Source organism: Drosophila bipectinata, chromosome 3R (genome assembly GCF_030179905.1).
Source record: "Drosophila bipectinata strain 14024-0381.07 chromosome 3R, DbipHiC1v2, whole genome shotgun sequence".
Taxonomy (NCBI): domain Eukaryota; kingdom Metazoa; phylum Arthropoda; class Insecta; order Diptera; family Drosophilidae; genus Drosophila; species Drosophila bipectinata.
The window spans coordinates 26,248,455-26,270,079 of record NC_091739.1 but is presented as its reverse complement, the minus strand read 5'-3'; the positions used below and the strand labels follow the sequence as shown (position 1 = coordinate 26,270,079).

The 21,625-nt window shown below is 38.7% G+C and overlaps 2 protein-coding genes across 4 annotated transcripts in view; one reads left to right on the top strand and one right to left on the bottom strand.

Annotated features, from left to right (window-relative positions):
* rdx (BTB/POZ and MATH domain-containing protein rdx) overlaps positions 1 to 21,625 on the top strand; it is a 62,025-nt gene that overhangs the window by 23,430 nt on the left and 16,970 nt on the right. The window lies entirely within an intron of this gene.
* LOC108121914 (uncharacterized) lies at positions 14,617 to 15,664 on the bottom strand. Its single transcript, XM_017236225.3, has one exon. It carries the CDS (start codon positions 15,564 to 15,566, stop codon positions 14,949 to 14,951), a length of 618 nt encoding a protein of 205 aa, XP_017091714.2. The 5' UTR covers positions 15,567 to 15,664; the 3' UTR covers positions 14,617 to 14,948.

Below are 21,625 nucleotides of genomic sequence, written 5' to 3'. Positions count from 1 at the left end.
ACTGTGCTGTAGCCTGTGTGTTTCATTCCATTTCGTCTAGGCACGCTTAAACGCTTAACAAATTAAATTCGAGTGGCAGACGGCGGCAACAAAGAGCCACAATGAAGCCAAGCAGCTGTGAAAAATGAAGAAGCTGAGCAGAAGACAGAAGAAGAAATACCAGAAGATCAGTCTTCAGTGACAGAAGAGCCGACAGCCGAAAGAGAAGCCTTCAAATGGCAACGTGCGTGACAAAAATGATGACAGACTTTCAGAGAGTCTCTCGTCGTCGGGTCTTGGATCTCGGTTTCCTTTCTCGGCATGCTGGCTTTTTGGCTTCCTCTGTTCCGTTGCCAGTGTGTTTCGTTCGTCTTAACGTGGCCCTGAAACTACGGAAACGAAACCGTAAAGTCCGAGGAGACATGCTCTTTAGGTCTTTTAATCATTTTCATGCTGCCACTGTGGCTCTGTATCGGCGCGGCGTTGTTGTTTATTGCCGTGGCCGTTCTCAATGTCTACTGCTTGTAATTTGTATCTTTAAGATACGCGATCCCGACTGCTGTTGATCTTGTTTGTTGTCCGTCTGTCCTTTTTTTTGTATTTTTGTGGTTGCATCTCTCTACACATCTTCACATTAAAAATTTATGATGCAGCCAAAGGCGTGCCTGCCCCATAGCTTCTGTCCATTAAACAGAGCTGGTGGCTTGGCTATTTTAAAGCCAAGACTATAAACTCTGTGGGCTTAGCTCTGTTGGCTTTAACATTTTAAACATCCCCATGGCGTGTTTCTTGTCTCGATTCTTGTGAGCTTGTATTTGTTTCCGCTTCATGTCCAAAAGTATCTCAAGAGCAGTGCTGCTCGGCCTAGAGTGTGTGTATCTTAATGTCGTTTTTGGTCTTGTAAGGTCGCTTCCAGTTCTGTTCCCTTGCTCGGCTCTTGGCTCTTTAATATGTATAATCTGACTTGGGGCCTATCCGCCACATAAACTGCTTTTTATTGTTACTAATCGCTTCTATTATATCGCATTTGTCTGGTTCTTCAGTATCTTTCAACTTTGATCTCTATCCCATCTCGTTTTCTCCCTGATTTGCATCTCCGGGGGGGCAAACTTCTCACTAATTACTAGAGGGTTTTCATTTGTATAATAAATCAGTTCTCAGAGAGAGGAGAGAGGGCAGAGTACCTGGGTTTTTAGCGGAAAAGCGTGAAAATTATGCCATCTTATCTCTGTCGCTTTCTCCTCCTCAGTGAAGGAGAGTTCTTGTTAACCTGCATCGCTTGTCGAGAATTTAACACATTTTTTTTGATGATGATAGTTGTTAGAAAGTATATGCCTGGCTTGTAGATGGGGGAGATTATGAGAGCTTAGAAGGCCTTTAAAGAAGTCCTATCTTACGCCTAGCTCTTAAAATTAAACCATTCATTCAACTCACAATGAAGCTATTAAATATAGCCTTTCACTCAACGCCCACCCGTGAAAACCCCCTTTGGAAAATGTAATTTGAAAAACTTCAGCTAATCTGTTCAGGGAAAACAAAATCGTTTGGCAAGTAAAAGTTTGAGGAAAACTGAAAAAAGAGCGCCATGGCCAATGAAACTCATTTCACTTCCTGTTTATCTATAAGATACTTTTACAAATGAGAGCCAGAGACGCGCTGTGAATGTGCAGCTGCCAGATAGCCATGCACATATAATTAACTACAACAGCATCTCGTGGATACATATTTGAAAGCGAACCAATGTGAAATTGAAATTGGTCCTTTTCACTAAAAAAATGAGGGAGAGGGAAAGACAGAGAGAGAGTGAGAGAGAGAGAAGCGAGTGGGAGATACTCCACGTATCTTTCACTCAAATGAAAGTAAAGGAAAGTATCTGTAGCCGGCGAAATGAAATCAAATGAAGAAATGAAATGAAATTTGCTTTCAAACATGACTCACAAGACCACACTTGTACTTGGAGATAGAATACAAAATTATGATTTATTGAAATAAGGATATTAAACTAAAGATACTAAAGGTGCAAGTGCCTTTAGAAAGCCTGCGACGACAGCTGCCACTGCAACCGTTTTCAAGGTGGCAACTGTCGTTCATTTGTCGGCCAGCAACTGGCGAAGCTTCAGCTTCAACTCCAACTCCATTAAAACTCCAATGGTGGTAGCCCAAAATCGAAACTTCAGCAGGCAGCAACAGCTTGGCTCTTTGGCATTGACTTGACACCATGCCGGGTAAAATTTATGAAGTGAGAGCGCCCCACAGTCCAACTCGGCAGTCAGATACAGATACTGAGGCCAGAGATACTGAAGCTGAAGCCGTTGCAATGCATTACTTTCTCTTCCTGTTTCGCCGCTAAATGAATGGAAATCATAAAGTTGAGGCTGAGGAGTCTGAGAAATTAACTTTGGAGACTATTCAGGCAACTAATGTGGTTGCTAGGAATGCACTTTTAAAAAATTTGTTGCAGTTTTTGGCTTAAAAGAAGCATTGTTTTATTTTTGAAATATTTTTCAAAGTGCATCTGAAGCAAGACAGTTGACACACCAGGTGTCTGTCTGGTGTTGCTTATCAACCGATTCTCATCTCAATTTTCTTGGTTGAGGTCTTTATCCTTTATATTTTATTAGTCTTTGTGGAGTATAGATCTTTATAGAGTATAGATCCCCTAGTTCATTGAACCTCTTCTGAGTCACGCAACAATCAGAGTTAGATTTGTGTTCTGCTTTTGCTTTTGCTGGAAAATTTGCATTTTTTACAATTATTTGTCGTTGTTGGTTTATTGCACAATTGGACAACAAGTCGAATGTGTTTAGCCGTAAAGTGTCTGCTGTTGTAATGCCGACACAGTGGAACAGTGATTTAAAAACTAAAGTTTAGAAAAAAAACTAAAAAAAAAAGATTCTCCAAAAAAGAAAGGTTTTAAAGAAAAAAATATGGCTAAAAATCTTAGTAATTTTTAACTAAATCTTAAGTCCTATCTTGAATATCTTCGGCCACTGTTCAGTATCTTAAAGATTGCCCTCCTTAGCGGTGGCTTTAGTTCGGGTTCGTTCTGTTCGCCTTCGACTCCAGTTTGAGTCTCTGAGACTGAGACCGAGTCCCCTGCAGCCTGGCTGGCTGGCTGGCATTCTTGATAAGTTAAGCTTTATGGTTGCGCTAGTTCATTAAATTTATTTTACAGACACACAGCAACAATGTCTGTGCAGGCAGCCAGGCAGGCACACCATTCTGCATGCCCCATGCCCCACGCCCCAGCTTACCGCACCCCAAAAGACTCAACTCAACTTTAGTTGCAAAAGTTGTGGAACGAACGTTGTCGTCGTTGTCTGTCTGCCACGCAAGAGAGAGGCAAGTGCCAGGGCGGGGGATATCAGAACCACCGGAAAATATAATCCTGTTGCCCCATACTACTGCTACCTTTTGTGGCTTACCGATTTTCTCTTACTCTTTTTTTTTTTGCTAGAATTTAATTAATTTTTGTTAAGGATTTACCTTAATTATTTCAAAACTATTCTCTGAATATTTGTATTTTTCCAAAAACCACCTCTACTTATTCCTACTCTCACAGTAGTGGTCTTTTGTGGCATGTAGTGCGCCAAAGTAGTAACTTTAGTGTCAGTTGCATTTAAATTGAAACTCGAGTGCCTCGACAGGGGGAATCTCCTTCTGTGGCATGCCCCTCCAGTCAGAATTCCCGTATTCTGTTCCATCGGTGGCATCGGTTCTGTCGACAGTTTGAGTTAATTTCACAATGTTCCCGCCTTTGCCTTACACTCTTTGTGGCAAAGACAGTGTGGGTCATAAGGATAGCGTTGTTTTATATTAAATATTGAAAATATTAAGTTCTAAGCAGCTGGGTATAATAATAACTGACTAAGTGGTTAGTTTAATCCCCCAGTTAGTTTCAACTTTCCTAAAGTTGCGCAACGCACCTTTGTATCTTTGTATCTGGTATCTGACATGCATCCCAGGGTTGTTCCTTTCCGATCCCTTTTTATGGTTCTCCTCCAACTACCATACTTTACGAAAAATTTAAAGTTGAGCAACGTGGAGTAAAAGTTGGACCCTTGACTCGGTTGCTCCCATTGTCGGAGTTGGAGATGGAGTCGGAGTCGGAATTGCTGTATGACTTTAACGCGCTCCACTGAAAGATACAAATTGTTATGCAAAATGGTGAAAAGTTTCATTCGTTGCCTTCCATTCCCGTTGCTTTTTATGCAAAAAAATAAGAAAAAAAGTAAAGTTAAATAAAAAGCACGATACGTTTTTTGATTTATTTTCATTTTATGTTGATCTGCTTTTTGCAGCCGTCGTCGATGTCTGCGCTTTTATTTAATTTCGCTTCCTTCACAGTTCCCCCCCTATGTTCAACTTCATGGTGGTGCCTCAGCCGGCATGTCATCCTCCTGGATCCTCTCTCCTTTATGAACCGACAACAAAACAATGCACAATGCGATCTTTATCAGGCCTGGCCAGCAAAACTGTTGAGACTCATTGTACAATATGTTATTTATGTTGTTTAATATTCCCCTACATGTCGCGATATCTCATCTCAGCAGTAGACCTTTATTAATCGGTTGTATAACTTGAACTCTTCTCGTTCCAGGTATGTTTATTCTCCGATGACATTTATGTTGACAATTGACTTTACTCTCCCCCGGTGTAAGTAAATGGGTTTCAGATCTATGAGTGATGGTTCATAAAATAAAAGGCCAAACGATGACGGAGCTGGTTTCAAAATCTTAAAATAATGAAACCTTAAAAAGATTGCCAAAGGAAGGGAGCAACAAATTACTCTCTGAATACCAAATAACCCTTAATCGAAAGTTAACTAAAAGGCTCTTATCCCTAATTTGAATTTAAGCCCACACTTGGCCATTCTGTTCCCTTTCTTCAAATTTAATGACCATCAGAGGCAATCTTTTTCTTTTTTTTTTTTTTACAAAAAACCTAAAAAAAATGGCTCGGCTAAGCCTCGGGGCATTGAAATATAAACGCCCTAAACCTTGAGAAGTCTGACTCGATGGCACGTTTAATGCCCCCCCGATACAAGTCAGACACCTATATGTATATATAAGACTTCTAACGTCTATAATTACTAAGCAAATACACGCACCGATACAGAGATACGCCGCTAATACAGATACAGATACAAACGGTCACGAACATGGGGCTCTAACTCTGCTTCGGTCAATAGTCAGAGAGCTTGTTAATTATGCCGTCTAACCAACGAAATTATGACAAATTCATGTGGCCAAGTAGACGTTTTGGACAAAGAATGGAGTAAAGAAAAAAGAGTCAAATAAGTTCAAATAGTCCGCCCATTTAAATAAACAAAAAAAAAAAGTACAAAAAATGAGAGAAGAAGAGCCACAGCCCCGAAAAAAACACATTCTATGGCAAACATTGCCCCAAACTGAGCACAGAAGGGGGAAAAAATAATGAAATGAAATAAAAGCGTGAGCCATTTGAGACTTATGATGGGTTCATGGTCAAAACAACCTGAGTTCGTTAAAACAATAAAAAAAGGCGAAAAAATTGGCAGGGAGAGATACAAAAAGAACAGAAACAAATGTACAATATTTGGGTAACTCATGGTATTAAATAGTTTGGGTAGAATAGAGAGGTACAACATTAGAGAATTACGATGGCTATGATGGGAAATATTTTTAAACTATATATGTTAAATTCAAATAAATGAAAAAATAGGTTTATAGTATAGGTAGATAGTAGAGGGGATAATACGAAAATACGTATACTTGATTCTTACTCCTGCTAAAAGTACTCCTATGTATCTTTAAAAAAGTTAAGCGTGTATCTGAACAGCTGAAGCTGAATCTGAAACTGAAACTCTCTCCTTTTTACTTCTGGCGGATGTCGACAAAATTCAGCTCGTGTCTGCCCATAAATTATGCTACGAATGGGCTGATTCTGTTGCCCGGGTGTTGTTCTCCCTTGCTAGTATTATTATTTTTATTTTTATTATTATTTTTTCATTTGAACAACTTCTAGGTTGTTGTCGCGAGGAGGCCTTCACCTCTTCCGTTTGAAGCGTGTGTGCACACCTTGAAAATAGCTCCCAAGGTTGCTAGTAGCTAGTGGCTTGTAGAATGATTGCTTTGTCCCTGTCGCTCTTTCAGGCGTTTTTTCCTGCCCCATGCTTCATGCCTCGTGCCTCATGCCCCACCATGGTTGTGACTTCCTTCGATTGGAGATGTGCGAGTATTATTTCCCATCGCCTTCCTGCCTTGTGTAGAAGAAGTTTAAGTACTTGCCTTGCTCAACTTGTTCTTTTGAGCCCGTTCTAGTCCGATTTGGTGACAAGAGCCGGTTGTTGGCCTGTGACGTCAGAAATGCCGGTACCGGATTCCGGTCTTTCCAAGCAAATTAAAATGCAAATTCATAGGCCCTTCCTGCGAGTGATTTAAATAATCGAAACTATTGTGTAAAAGTACTAATATCTTGAGAGGGTAGACCATAAAAAATAATAGGTTTTTGAGGAGCTTGAGGGAGCCTTTAAACTTGCTTCCAAAAAAAAAGCCTTTAAATGCCGGTGATGATCCACTTTTGGCAGCTGGTCTCGTAGTTTATGAACCTCGTAATTCGCAGCTCCTTGGACTGGACTGGAGTGGAGTGTGAGTGGAGTGTGGAGCATTCATTCCTCATCAGCCTTCAGAGCACGCAAAAGAAGAAGTACCGAAAATTATGCCAGACATTAATGAACGTTAAATTACCGCCACTGAAGCCGCCGATGCCGATGCCGATGCCGCTCTCTTTATTATGTGACGACGACCGACCGACCGACCGATCTGTGGTTTTGGAGCCCAAAACGAAGCCTCTCAGGCCTCTGTGTCTCTGTGTGTATCTGTATCTTTGACCCACTTCGGGGCAGTTGTAAAAATTCAATAACAGAAACGGAAAATTAACTGAAAACAGCACTCGAAAGCTACAAGAAGAAATACAAAAAATAAAACATTGATAAGACACCCAAAAGAAGTACAATATACACGGGGTGGGGTGTTGGGGTTCGAGGTTCGAGTAATTTTTTTTTTTCTCGGTAGAGGGAAGTAGAAACCAAGGCTGCTCGGCACGATTTCTACAGCTGCGAACGAAACTTATTTCGCTGCTGTGCTGTTTTATTTTTTTTTCCACCACTTGGGTTGCCCTTCGACTGCACCGGCAGACAGAAATCCAAGGAGGAGTCCAAAGCCAGCCCTCGGAGAAACACGCACACACACCTTGCACCCATTTCCATGCCATTTCCATTTACGTGGCCAGCTAAATGGAACGTGAGCGGAGTGGAGCGTTGACAGTAACAGCAGCAGCATAGCTTGGAATTGGGATTGGGATTGGATCGGATGGGGTGTCCAATTTACACAAGAAAATTATACGGATCATTATCGGGGAAGATATTCCATGAAAGTAATGTTTCAGAAACAAAAAATAGAAAGAAAACAAAAGACTAGGTATTTTTAAAGTAAAAAATTAAAATAGAATTTTAATTAAAATTAATTTATTAAATTAAAATATAAATTAATATAAATAAATTTTAATAATATTAGTTAGTACTTTTATTGCAAAACCTTTCAAGTCTAAAGCTCGTTATTTTCTCCAGTGGATTTATGTTTTGGGTTAAGGTCTAGAGAGGTTTGAATGGTCGGAGGAAGAGCTCGGCTCTGAGCTCCGGAGTGCGTGCGTACGTGATGCAATCAAAATGTTATTAATAACGCAATAAAGTAACCATAATTTGGATCATTAAAATGCACACATTTGGCACTACGTGAGACAAACGACTCTCCAAAAAAAAGGTCTAAAATCCACTAACAGAAACTACTTTACAGAAAAAAGGGGTGAAGATAAAAGTACTTAAAAATTTAAACTTCTTGGAGATTATCTAAAAGAAACTATTACTGATATTACTATTACCGACTGATAAGATACTCTGATAAGATATTTATTAAAAGATATTTTTACCATCTGTGTATGTATTTTTAATAAAGGATATTTTATCTTAAGATTTTTCATCCAAAAGTTAAGATACTTCAAGGTAGATTTAGCTACTAACTAGGATAGTCCTTTTAGCTTTACCTTTTGATGTTCCTTTTAGGACTATTAAGATACTCTGGTATGATACTTATTTCAAGACATTTTCAATATCTAAATATTTTACCATCTTATAAATAATATTTCATCTAAAGATTCTATATCTTAAAATTGAAATACCTTTTGGAAAGAGTATCAACAGCCTTTTGGCAGTCATGTTCAAGTTTACGACTCTGAGTTGGCGCCATGGCTCTACAGTAGTAGACTGCCTGCGTGAACTAAACCCACTGGCCACGCCCACCACACGCCTACTTATATGAAAGTTTGTCTACCTCAACAGCTTATAGTATTCCCACTCGAACTAATCCGTGAGTGTGTCTACGAAGTGTTGCAAAGTTATAAAGTTTTAGGAAGATTATAGTTAAGTTTATCTCGAAGGCATTAGATAAAAATTGACTGATTGATTGTTTTTTTTTGGCATTTAAGATACTAGATACTTAAAACTAATTATCTAAGATGTATTAAATCTCTTCAAAGACAGATAGTACATTCCATTGCAGAATGCAAATCGCAAATGTGGGAAAATTCAGCCATGTTCTTCTTCCATTTAACGACCAGTTTTCCAGCCTCCTCCTCAGGCCTCTGCTGCTGCTCATCAATTACGATCACATTCTGTGTCTTGGCCACTTTTGGCCAATTCAAATGCAACTTTCCCATAAGCCAGCCAGCCCCCATCCCAGTTGGATGGATGCTCCACAAAAATTTCACCTCACAGATACACACACTTGGAAATGGCCACACTTGGAGGAAAAATGTGGCAAAAATAAAAGTAACATCTTCCCATAAAAAGGCGAGCAAAACTATGGTGGTTGGGGGGCAAGGAGAGGGGCATTGGTTGGCAAACCAAATCAATATTGATTCTGGCCCTAAAGTCTTTTGGCCATTTGGCTTTGGATATTGGCTGGGAGCGAACGATAAGCTGACACAATAACAAACTTTGTTGCTGCCAAGAAAGGCAGGAAAACGATTTCAGCTTCTGGCCATGGTTGTGCAAGGCAGTGGTGTGGCTTAAAGGGGGGCTCTAACTAGAAAATCGAAAAAAAACTATTAAAATAAGATATAGAAATACTTACTAGATAATAATAATAGTTTTTAGATTTTAACTTTTTTTAAATAATATTTTTTTTAACCCCCCTAGTAGTTAGTAGCTACCTCCCTTTATACAGAATCTTATGTCGGAAAAGCTCTTGCCATTAGGCACCTTTGCAAATCCCCTTGTGGAAAACACACACATGAGGATGCTTGGTGTATCTATGAGATACTTATTTTCCGTCTCTCTTTCTCCCTCTCTCTCAGTCGTTTTTTGGGTACAAAGAAAGCGTCGTCAGGCTGGCGGCCAGCCGATAGGCAGCCAGCGGCGTATTGTTTCAGCTCATAAACTATTACATAAAAAATTGAAAGCAAAGAGCGGGACGGGGCGAAGGTGGCAGTAAGGTAACAAGAAATTTGTTCAAAGGAGAAATCATTAAAGACAAAGTAGACAGAGATGGCAGCATGGCGGGGGGAGGCGGGAAAACTCGCGGTAGTGAGTGAAAATTGGAGAAAAGGAGACAAAAGCTAAGTGAATGGTTCGACTGCAGTTCGATGCACTTGGAAAAATATTAGTCATAATTATGTTAAGGAAAATTTTTTTTTAAAAGATATCTAATTTCTTAAAAAGTGGCTTTATTTCAACCTAAATATTTAACATTATTACTCTTAAAAATATTATTTCAAGTGTTTTTTTTTTTTTTTTTTTACAAAAAAAGAAGGGGCTATGGGGGAAATCGTTATGCGGTGATATGCTCAGGCGATATCACCAAACCAAGACACCAACAAAGCTCAATTGAGCCCGAGTTATGTTTATGACAGTTGTCAGTTGTTGTTGTAGCTGCTGCTTTCCATTTTTTTTAATATATATAGAGATATATAGCTATATAGCCATACTAGAGTGTGTGTTTGTGAAGCAAAATGCAAATTTGTGCAGCGATGCGTTTTGCGAGCGTTTAAACTCGCGCGTGAAAGTCGCCCGAGACAGAGCCAAACTCCGACTTAATAATAGATAGTCATAGTCATAGCCCCTCTCCTGTCACTCCAAGACTACATGGATAATGATGATGATGATGGTGATGGGGATTAGGTTGGCGTTGATCGCTTTTAAAACAGTTCAGAGTTGGAAACCAGGAAGCTGAAAAACTTAATCATAAAATAGAGATTAAAGATTAGAAGGGGATTGAGATCAACATTCATGGGATACGAGACTAAACTAAGGATGTTAACTACAAGAACTAATAGGTCTAATAGGTATATTTATACCTATATACCTATATATATATACCTATAAATATGATACCTATATATCATATTTAGACCTATTAGTTCTTATAGCTAACATCCTAAAAAGGTGACAAGACCATATGTAGTTAACATCCTAAGTTTCCATATTTCCACTTGAAATTAGTCGCCGTGTAAAGGTTAACTTCACATTTGTTAGTCATCACTGTTTCACTCACAATCTGTTATTTTGTTAAAGGACTTCGAAGAGTTGCCGAAGAGACTATCTTATAGCTATTGCATCATAAGTCTAAGAATTCAAATACCAAATAATATATATCTTAAATCCATAAACTATTTCCTTAGCTTATCTTTTAATTTCAACATGTGCCTCTATTCAAGTACCAACCAACAGTCTTGATTCAAGACCATCCTCCCTGTAGAGCCTATAATATAGACCATAAATATCCATTTTCCATTTGGTTCCATCCATATAGTTTTCAATTTTCTCTCGACCAACTACCAACTCTCAATGGCCTGGCTAATGCTGTGGCTGGCTTTTGCAATTGTTGCCAAGCAGAAATAATTTCCAAAAGGCCATTCAACGGTTCGGCGCCACTAAGTGTGTACGTGTTGTTGTAATAGCTAGTAGCTACTCTATTGTTTTTGTTGGCCATTGGCGTGAAATTTGTGTGAATAACTCAAATAGAGGCAGCGGGCCATCTCTGCCTAGGCAGCTAGCTAGCTAGCCAGCTTTTCACTATGCCTATGAACGGGGTCTGGGTCCGGTCTCTGGCCGTGAAACTGCCTCAAACGTCACTTTAGTTGGCCAGTTATTCGGTTTGTCAGTTTGTCGGAGGCAGATGGCATTTTTTTGCCTTCAACTGGGCCCGAACTAGCGACGTCCTCCATTTGGAGATTAGGCGTGAGTATTATATTGTTTCAAGAGTTGGAATACTCTTTGGGGTTAGATTTTAATAATAATAAGTAGACTGACTACCAACTCCAAGTAACTCCAAGTATGTAAAGTCAACTTTCAAGTCTCAGATCTCAGGTCTCTAGTCTCCAGTCTCTGGGTCTCATCATGCGATCGACTAGATACCTTAAGTGGGCACCATCGCTGCCCTAAAAGTCGCTCATGACAAAGGCCCGAGACAACGAAGATAGACGACAAATGGACAGCTATGGGCCAACGCCTAGGCCCAAATGACAAACAACCTGGTATCCCCCCCATCCACATCGGTGTCTTTCTCAACGGCATGGGGACCCTGTCAGCTTTGACGGCTGTTGGACGGTTGCCATTGATTTATGAAGGGATTAATATCACAGCTCGAGTGTTTATATCTCAAACCCCCCTTTTTTAACCTTTTTTTTTGTATTTCTTACTTTTTACACGCATCTGGGTTCATGTAGATTTCTAAATGGATTTCAACTTTGGGCTAATTTCACTTTGGCATGTCGTCGTCGCGGTCGTCATCATCACAAAATGATTTCATATATTTTACGATATTATTTCTTAAAAGATTTTATACGTTTTCGGATCGGTTCGGGTTTTATTGATGGATATATGTTTAAGCTGAGATTCTGAGAATTTGATTTGTGCCATGAATCATTTAGGGTCTTAAGAAATTTATTATCTCGGCTTAAGTTTATGAGGTTCTTAAATATATTCTCTCTCATGTATAGATCATAAACATTCTTAAATAATAATCCACTGAATTCCCTTTCTCATTACAGGTATGTACCAACTCCCCTATAAAAAGCTATAAAATACCCTACTCTGGTTAGTTTTTATTCGAGTCAAGGATATATACTCGTATACCAGACGCGTGAGTAATTATAATTTATTTAAATCGATTACCGAGGCATTGCGCGACAAAAGGGAAACTCGATCGATTCGAATCGATCCGATCCGAACCGATCTGAGCCTGAGCCCCGGAATCGATCTCGTCTCGGGTGACCCATTTTGGAAACCCCAGGCAGGCGCAATTATTCATTTATAACGACTCTAAAAAACAACTGCCCCGAAAGTCGATAAGCAAACCAGTTGCGTCGCATAACCATGCGTGCCCCAAATAACTAGAGGTGTTTCCATCAAAGGGTCACGGGGCGGGGCGGCAGTGCCTCAGATTTAAATGATAACTAAAACAACTACTATTTTAGGAGGCCTTGCTAAAAAAAAAATAAATATTTATAGTTAGGTAATCCCATTTTGGTTGAAATCTACCTCAAATTGGGTCGAAATTTTCACTCAAAAGGGGGGACTCTTGCCTCTAATTTGCCAGATGACTGACCGCATTTTGGAGCTTCCTTGGAGCGGAGCTTCTACTACCTCTACTTTGGTAACTCTCGCGTTTACAATTTTAATTGCGGATGCGCACACTTTCGTTTTCATTTTGAGTTTTTTTGGGTTGTGTTGTTGGGGCTGGCCTGGCCTGGCCTGCCCGACTGTCCCCACGCACTAAAAACCGAGGCAGAGGCCTATGGATAGCCGGCTGCGACTTCATTTTTACTTTACCTTTTTGCGGCTTTCCAAAATACAAAAAAAAAAAAAAAAAAAAAACAGAAAATGTATAACCACAGCTTACAGTTTCACTTGAGGGAAATCGCACCTCAACCTCCTTACCTCACCTCTCAGGTATGACATAACCCTGCCGCTGCTGCTGCTGCTACGACTGCTGCTCTGTGGAAAGTTAAACAAATTTTTTTTTTGTATTTGTCGTTCGGTTTTGAAAATTTTGCAACTTGGAAAGTTTGTTTTTTTGTTCCGCCTGTTGTTTCTGGGGCAGCAAATTGAATTTCACATTAGTTGCAATTGCAATTACCCCGCCGAAATCGATTCCAGAGATGAACAAATTGTGCAACGCATTTAGAAAGTAACTGCCACCCGAGGGGGATACTACCACTAGTACTAATATCCCCTGCAGTGTCAACTTTCATTTAAATGAGCTGCTAACTGAAAGCACACACAATCTATTGAGACACATTTTCGAAAATGTATATCTTCTTATCTGGCTCTGGCTCTGGCTAATAATAATAATCACTTAATTTGAACGCTAATTTGTGACTCCAATGCGGCGGCATCTTCTCCTCCACCATTCACTTAATGACTTTCTTTCTTCCAAAAAGAGTTTGGAGATGTCTTGCTGGCCAGTGAACTGATTTTTTTTTATAGCTATAGCCATAGTCTGGCTGACTTTTCCTCCCAGGGAAATTATGCAAAAAACAATGTCCGACGAAAAGTCGAATGCAAATCGTTGCTGTTTCATTTTGAGTTTTTGAAAGTTCAGCTCAGGGAAATTTATGTGCCGGCCACAGTCAAAGTTGAACAAAAAAACGAAACCCGAGGGTCTTGTAACAATGCGGGCAGTTGAATTTTTTCTTTTTTTTTTTTTATAAATATATCTAGGGTGGAGGCGTGAGTTAACCTAAAGTGGGTGCCAAGTGTGGGAGAGTAAGAGGGTCCATGACATTTCGACACGAACCTTCGTGTCTCTGAACTATTGTTCACCATTTGATTGGTTATAGAGAGATTTAAATGCATATTTAAAATAAGAGAGAAAAATAAAAATCATTTTAATAAAGTTTTCACCTCTCGAATGGGGTTTTGTAACTGGTACGATTACTTTCGATCGGTGTCGTCAGTGTCATTCGATAAGTCAGCTCTCGATAGGAAAATGTTGTATAACACGTTCATTTGCGGTTTTTGATTTCTAAACAATAGATTGCAATGGTTATGGCAAGTGGATAATGCATTAAATATAGTATATTATAGTAAACAGTATATAGAATAGTAAACACTGCAAAGGTTTCATCGGCTTCGGTGCCAATATGTTAATAGATTTAATTTGAATCTCAACAAGATCTATAGACTATTCCACAAAAATGTTTTTAGGATCTGAGTAATACTTTCTCGAGTGTAATTGAAAGAGCTACTACTACTCCGAATCCTAAACAAGTTTTTCTATTTGATTGTTGAAAGGGATCTAGATTTAAAGAACAATTTCTGACAGGTTCAAATAAATTAAGAACTTATCCATTGCAATGTCATTTTTGGCGCTCTCAAGGGATAAAAGGGCGTTCTGGTTTACAGAATTTCTCCAATTTTTTAAAAATCAGTTGAAAAGGGTAGCTTGAGAACCACTCCAACAATCTTGATATAATTTTAGACAGACACTACTCGTTCTCAAATCTGGGATTTAAAATCTATTTTAAACCTTTAAACCAAATATTAGTTTATTTTTTTTTTTTTAGTTTTATACCCTTGGAGAGCATAGTCACTATTCATTGAATTGAAACAATATAATTTATTTTAAATGCCTGAAGCCTTACAGTTGATTTAACATTTAAATGATTATAGAAATTACGAAATTGGAAATTTGGAAAATTTGTGGCAGCAAAGAGGTTTCTCCGTAAATCCGATTTTGCGCTCAGGGCTCTTCGGGGTGGTTCTGGGCCCAGGTTCTCCCTAGACCCCCTCCATTGAGAGTCTTTGAAAAGTAGGTAGACTGTGAGTGCGGGTCGAGAGGTAAGTTTATCGATAATTTTGGAAATCTTCAGAAGATAGATTCTTGACTTCAGGAACTCCACGAAAAAAACAAAAAAAAATAACGTCAGGACTAAGGCTGGCCCTCTTTGGAGATCCGGTCCCGGTCAAGATACTCGGCGAGGACCTGACGGTAGTCGCTCTCTAGAAAAGGTATTGTTGCCACCAGCTCACCCTGGGTGTTGCAGACAATCAGCTCGTGTAGCTTATCTTCGCCGGGAGGCACAGGATCCCGAAAATTCAAGGGTATTCTCGGCTCCTGAACTGTGGCCGTTATCTCAACGCAATCAGGATCGCTATTATCGAATTCTAGACCAAAAGTTCCAATGACATGTTGTTTGGCGATTTGTTCTGCGGTAAGTAGGGCCCTCTTTTGAGGCGACGGTGTTCTTTTTGGAGGCGACGGTGTTCTTTTTGGAGGCGACGGTGTTCTTTTTGGAGGTGACTCCGGTTTTAGAGGTGACTCCGGTTTTGGAGGTTGTGGGCTGGTCGATGTCGGTTTAAGGATCCCTTTATATCGCCCCTTCACATCAATAACAATGACATATTTTTTGGCGATTAGTTCTGGGGTAAGTATGGGACTCTCTTGAGGCCACGGTGTTCTTTTTGGAGGTTGTGGGATGGTCGATGTCGGTTTAAGAATCCTGATCCCTTTACATCGCCCCTTAGTAACGACCTCAAAGGTATCCATTTTACTATTTATATTTTGATGAAATTTAAATTTGTTGTATATTTATCAGCTAGGACTGGCCTGTATCAGTTGCTTTTGTAGACTGATGTGTCTGGGCTCAGAACTTGAAGTACTCTTATGTCTAGGCCTACTATAAACTTTGCTTTTTCAAACTTGTTACTTGGCCAACTAAGTTATAGCTGAAATATAGCAGAACGATCGGAAATGGTTATTGGTATTTGGTAAAAATACCAACTTTTCTATTTTTGAAGATAGAAGCTTGGGACTTTGTTTTAGCTTTATTGTATATATAACTAGTTTATTGGTTAATTTATTTATACTCTAAGGATCGACAAACTATATCCGACGTTTCCAATTTTAACTGCAAGGGTATTTTAACTGGTTCTTGTTCTTAAAAACTTGTGCCAAAATTTAATAGAAATTAGTGTTTTTTTTCTTTGGTTTTTTCTTAAATAAATCTTAAAATTAAAGTATTATTATTTTTTTCTTACTTTTAATCCAGCAAGGAGGATTGAGATCTCCTACTAGGACATTTTCTGTAAACCGGAGCGCACCTTTTTTCTTCTGAGCTTCCTAAAATTCTTTTATAATGCTAGGGGCTTCAAATCTTTTATAATGCTAAGGGCTTCAAAAGAACCTTTTGAACCCATCCTTCAAATATATATCCTTACAAAAATGTAAAGTTAAAGCCAAATCTTACTGAAAAATTTAAGAACTATAACGAAACCTTTAAGAACTATACAAATTCAATAACATCCTTGGAATTACCATAATTATGAATACATTATAAAACGCCACTTCCGTGTAGCAAGTGGCTCACCTTAATTATGCAATTTATGCAAATGGCCCATCATTCACACCCTCTTGGCAGTTTTCACCGCTTATGTATAACAATTGGCCAACAAGGGAGATATATCAGCAGCTTCAGCTTCAGGTCTAACTTGGCTTTAGCTTAACCGTTAGCCATGAACACCACCCGCTGATGACCGGCTCTCACTGGCATGGTTTGGGATGGTGGGGGCATTACAAATTGAATTTCCATTCGCTTTGCCAATCAATTTCTCGATGCCCCGAAAGTTGTGACCCCACTCGGAGTTCGTATATGCCGGAACTATTTGGTTGGTGGCCTAAAAAACAAATTCATGCACTTTTTCCCCCGCATATCTGCGCTGCGATTTCACTCGAATTCGTAACACCCAAGAAACAAAAAAAAATAAAATAAAAATAAAGAGAAAGAAAGACCCTTAACACAAACATTTTTGGATGTTTGTATAGTCGGATGTATACATATATATATATATATATTTAAACCCATCGAAACCACCCGCGATTTGTGTGTTGTATACACCAGAGATCTCTCACCCGACCGACCACCAGGCAGGCAGGCCGGCTGGCTGGCAGTAACTCTTTCATTTTATTTAACATTTCTGTTGGATCTTTTCTCTGGGCGATTATCTACACCTTTCACCTTTCACAGCCAACGATGCTCAACCTTTGTTGTCTCTGACTCTCTTTTTGTTTCTCAAATACCGCAAAAAATTAAATTCGCTCGCCTTTGAAGTCATAGTCATAGCTATAGCCTTTCTAATTTCAATTGTCTCTTAGTTGGGGGGCTTGGGTTGTGCAATCGAATTAATTATTGAACTCTGGATACACACATCTGGGTATCTGGTATCTGGGGAGTGACATTTTCCAACCAGCGCCCACTAAAGAAAATATTTTTCAAATAAAAAAGAAAACATATACTCACACATTACATAATAGCTTCGAGGGATTTCCACACCAAAAAATACAAACACAAAAATTAGTTTCACCTCTTTTTCATGGCTTGAGTTGTAAAAAGCGCAGCAAATTATAAAAAAAATGAAGACAAAAAATAATGCACAACTTTATCTTTCAATTTGAGAGTTCGAGTCGCCCACAGTTAGTTAAAGCTACCGCTGGAAGTTGCAGTTGCAAGCAGAGTTGCCGTTTGACGTTGCAGCTGCAGTTGCAATCGCTTTTTTTGGCCAAAACTATGTTTTCCGAATTTTTTAGAGAAAAAAATATTGCAAGAAAAACCGAAAAAATAGACGATAAAGTAACAGAAAGAAATAATAAGTTTTGATTTTAGTACGCTTTCAGAAAGAAATATCTTTAAATGATATAAATATTTTAAAATTAAGAGATTTTTTTTTTTTAATTTTTATTTTTAAATATTGAAATATTCCCATTTTTTGTTGGCCAATTGAAGCCTAAAATTTGGGGGGAAAAAAATAAACGGCATCATGACAAAATGTAGCGACGCCATGGCCCGTTCCGTCCGTCGCCTCGTTCGCTGGCGCTGGCGCTGGGGCTGCTATTACATAACAAGCTTGACGCTTTTTTTTTTGTTTTTGTTGTTGTTTTGTGCAAGCCGGGTCGCAGTCGCTGCTCTGCTCTGCTGCAGTCAGCGTCGTCGTCATATGGCCCCAAAAAAGGGGGCACGACAGCGGCCGAGCGGCAGCCAGCAAAGCAGACAACAAACGTAATAAGCGGCAAACACGAATGAGCCAAAAAAAAAAAAACACAAAACTTGGCTTAGTTTGAGCGGGCGAAACCGATCATCAAGAGCCGAAGTGGAAGCCGAAGACTACAGACTGGAAGACTGTGAAAACCGAAGCTTGAAGACGAAGACTCCACCATAAAGAGTAGAGTCTTTTTCCCTCGGCTTTCTTTTTTACAAAAAATTGTAACTTGCATCTCTTTCGTTTATATTTTTTTTGTTGTATTTTTTTCAAGGGGGGGACTGTCCTAATTTCGCTTAATTACACATGCAACAACAACAAAAACTTCGCATATTGTGCGTAACGATATTTTTGTTGCAGTTGTTGTTGGGATTTTTGGGTTTACTCTCCATCTGCCAGACTTTATTTTAATGGCCATCTATTTTGGCGTTTGGGGCGGCTGCAGAAAACCTTTTATTTTTTTTTTTATATCTTACTCACTTACTCACTTCTTTCTTATTTTTTATGTAACCCCACCGCCAAATGTTTGTCCGCAAAGTTTTCACTCTGTCGTTTCGAAAATTTACGTTTATTTACAATTTGTCTTCATTTAGGGCGCCAGACCCAGACGCAGACACCCAAAATTGTATTTAATTTTTTTGTTTGCCGTCCATTGTAATGTTAACTCTCTTAACTGGGCCTTGGCGATGGCCTTTTTTCAGATGGGTTTCTTTTTCACAGCTTGAGTGGACTAATTTCATTAACAGCTGATTTGAAAGTTTGTAATCTTTGAAGATTTTAATCAGAAAGTTGCCTTTTCTGTCATTTCATTGTTAAAGGTCTAATCAGTTTTTGCCAAAATCGTCTTTTGATTACCTCAATGTGAGTTCTAATCAGTCGTTTTATTGGGAACACAGCCTTGAGGCGATAAGAATTTGTCAGGCGTTTAATTAATGGGGGATTCTTGAGGGATTCTTGACATATGGAATATATGTATAAAATCAAGCAAGTTGGCTTTGGGTTGCGGCGAAGTTAATATGCCCTTGTAATTTGTCTATAGTTTATGTTGTCGGATACATACTGCAAATATCAGATATAGGTGGGCATCAAAGTTTCTTCTAAAAATTAAAAAAAAAAAAAAAAGAAAAAAAAATAATCACCAAAAAATTACAACAAAATTACAAGAACCAAAAATTGTTATAAAAAAATTACAACAAAAATTTTTGTTACAAAAATTAAAACAAAAAAATTGTTGTAAAAAAATTACAACAAAAAATTGTTGTTGTAAAAAAACTACAACAAAAAATTGTTGTTGTAAAAAAATTACAACAAAAAATTGTTGTAAAAAAACTACAACACAAATTGTTGTTGTAAAAAAACTACAACAAAAATTGTTGTTGTAAAAAATACAACAAAAAATTGTTGTTGTAATATAATCTACAAAAAAAATTGTTGTTGTAAAAAAAACTACAACACCAACACACCACAACAACGCGAAACAACTACAATAACAATAAAAGCACTCTTAAAAAAACACCTTCACAAAAAAATAAATCACTATTTTTCAGATTTTTCGGGCCTGCTTAAGTGCAACCTATGAGAATCGAGGAGGAGGGCGCTATTTTTTAATTATTTTTTTTTTTAATATTTTATTGAATATTGACTAAACTATAGAACATTCAGAAATGTTATCATAGGCAAAAAAACGGAAAAATTTTCCAATTTATTACTATTTAGCTGCTTGGAGCCCTTAAAAGTAGGCAATGGAAATATGAGGGTTAATATTTTTCGATTTATAATTTATAATTAAACATGTTTTCTTTTAGAAATTATAAAAGAAATAGGTTGTTTCATAAGCTTCGTAGGCTAATGCAACCTGGGAACTTAATAACCGCTTATATAATACAGTTAGTTGGGAGATATAGCTAAATTAAAATACTCTCTAAAAATTAAAATTAAATACTCTCTCTACCCTAAAACTTCGGGCTATAGTTCAACTTGATAGCTTTAAAGCTGATAGACAGACATGCCTATATCGAATCTGGAGGTAACCAAAACTAGATTACCCTCTGGAAGGGTATAAAGAAAAGTATATAAATAATCTCTCTGACAAAAGTTTAACGATCGACCCTCAACCGAAGTAGAAACTATTTAATACCAAGGCTACTTTCTCAGGAAAATAAACAAAACACTTTTCTAATTACCAAGAAGTCCCCAACTATTCGATAATATCTCAAAAAACACTTAACCAAGAATTCCGAGCCACCCAAGAAGGGCTAACCGACAACAACCTGTGGCTAATTTTACAAACTAATTACAGGCCCATCATAAGAATGATATTAAAAACAGAAGAAGAAAAATTAATTACCCGCCGCCTTAATCGTCATGACCAGTGTCAAAGGTCAGGCCTTCTTAGGGGAGAGGGAAGGAAACCCAAAGCCATGGTCTGGATCTGTTTATTTTACGAGAATAAGTGAGGGGATTACTAAGGCCGAAGGGAAAACCATTAAGTCCAAATAGCAACAGAAATAAAAAGCCATAAAAAGGCAAACAGGAGACCGACCGACCGGGCAGGAGACCAGGAGACCCGGAGGAGAGGTCATTGCGACAAACAAAACGATTCTACTTGTTGATTTTGCCTTTGCTCCCAAGCCGTCAGATCTGTTATATTTGGCTTTTTTATAGCCAGTTCTACTAAATAACTAACTAATAACATGAATTATATACCCAAAAGATAGCCTTAAATCTCAGAAATATTAACTTTATTTCAATATTTTTTTAAATTATTTAATAATTTGGCTATTATTCCCTCAGTTGCCACCAGACCCTCAGTTTTGGCCAGACTTCTACTCTGGATATCTCTCCAAAAACCTTCCAAGCGCAACGTCTGTGGTTCCAGGGCCCCCGAGTCACCGAGTCCCCGAGTCCCGGGTCTCGAGAGCCCACCAACGCTGTTTGATATTCGTATTCGTGTGTGGCGAGTCGCGTCAGCCGTCGAACGGCAAACGGCGTCCGGCGTTCCTTGAGAGTCGAAAACTGCCTCACATGGTTGGTGGCTTTGTTTGTCGTCTCCCTCGGAGCTGTATCTGCGTCGCCGAATCCCCGTATCTGTATCTGTGTGCTTAGGCTCTGCCCATCACTTATAAGCCATGTTTGCCAAGCCATAACCCGAAACCACTCTGGTGGCATTTTTTATTTAAATTATTAAAAACAATGAAGAGGAGTGGGGAGGGGGGATCGGGAGTCAGGACTTTGTTCTCCAATGTCGGCTTTTTAATTTGCGTTTTTTGGCTTGAAACAGTGAAGATACTTAATGGCAAAATATCTTTAAAATATTAAAAAATTCCAATAGAAGAATATCCCTCCTTAAGTCTATTTTTAGGATTTATATTTCTTTATTTTTAGTTTTCTCACATAATTGATTTTCTCTTGCATGGGTATTCACTGTACTTACTGGGATCAGTGGCCGTAGGCCGCAGGCCACACACGACGAACTCGCCAACGATGCACGCACTTCAAATTAGCCTAGGCGGCAGATACACAGATACGGATTGAGATTCTGGCTCAGATACAGATAAAGATACAGATACACAC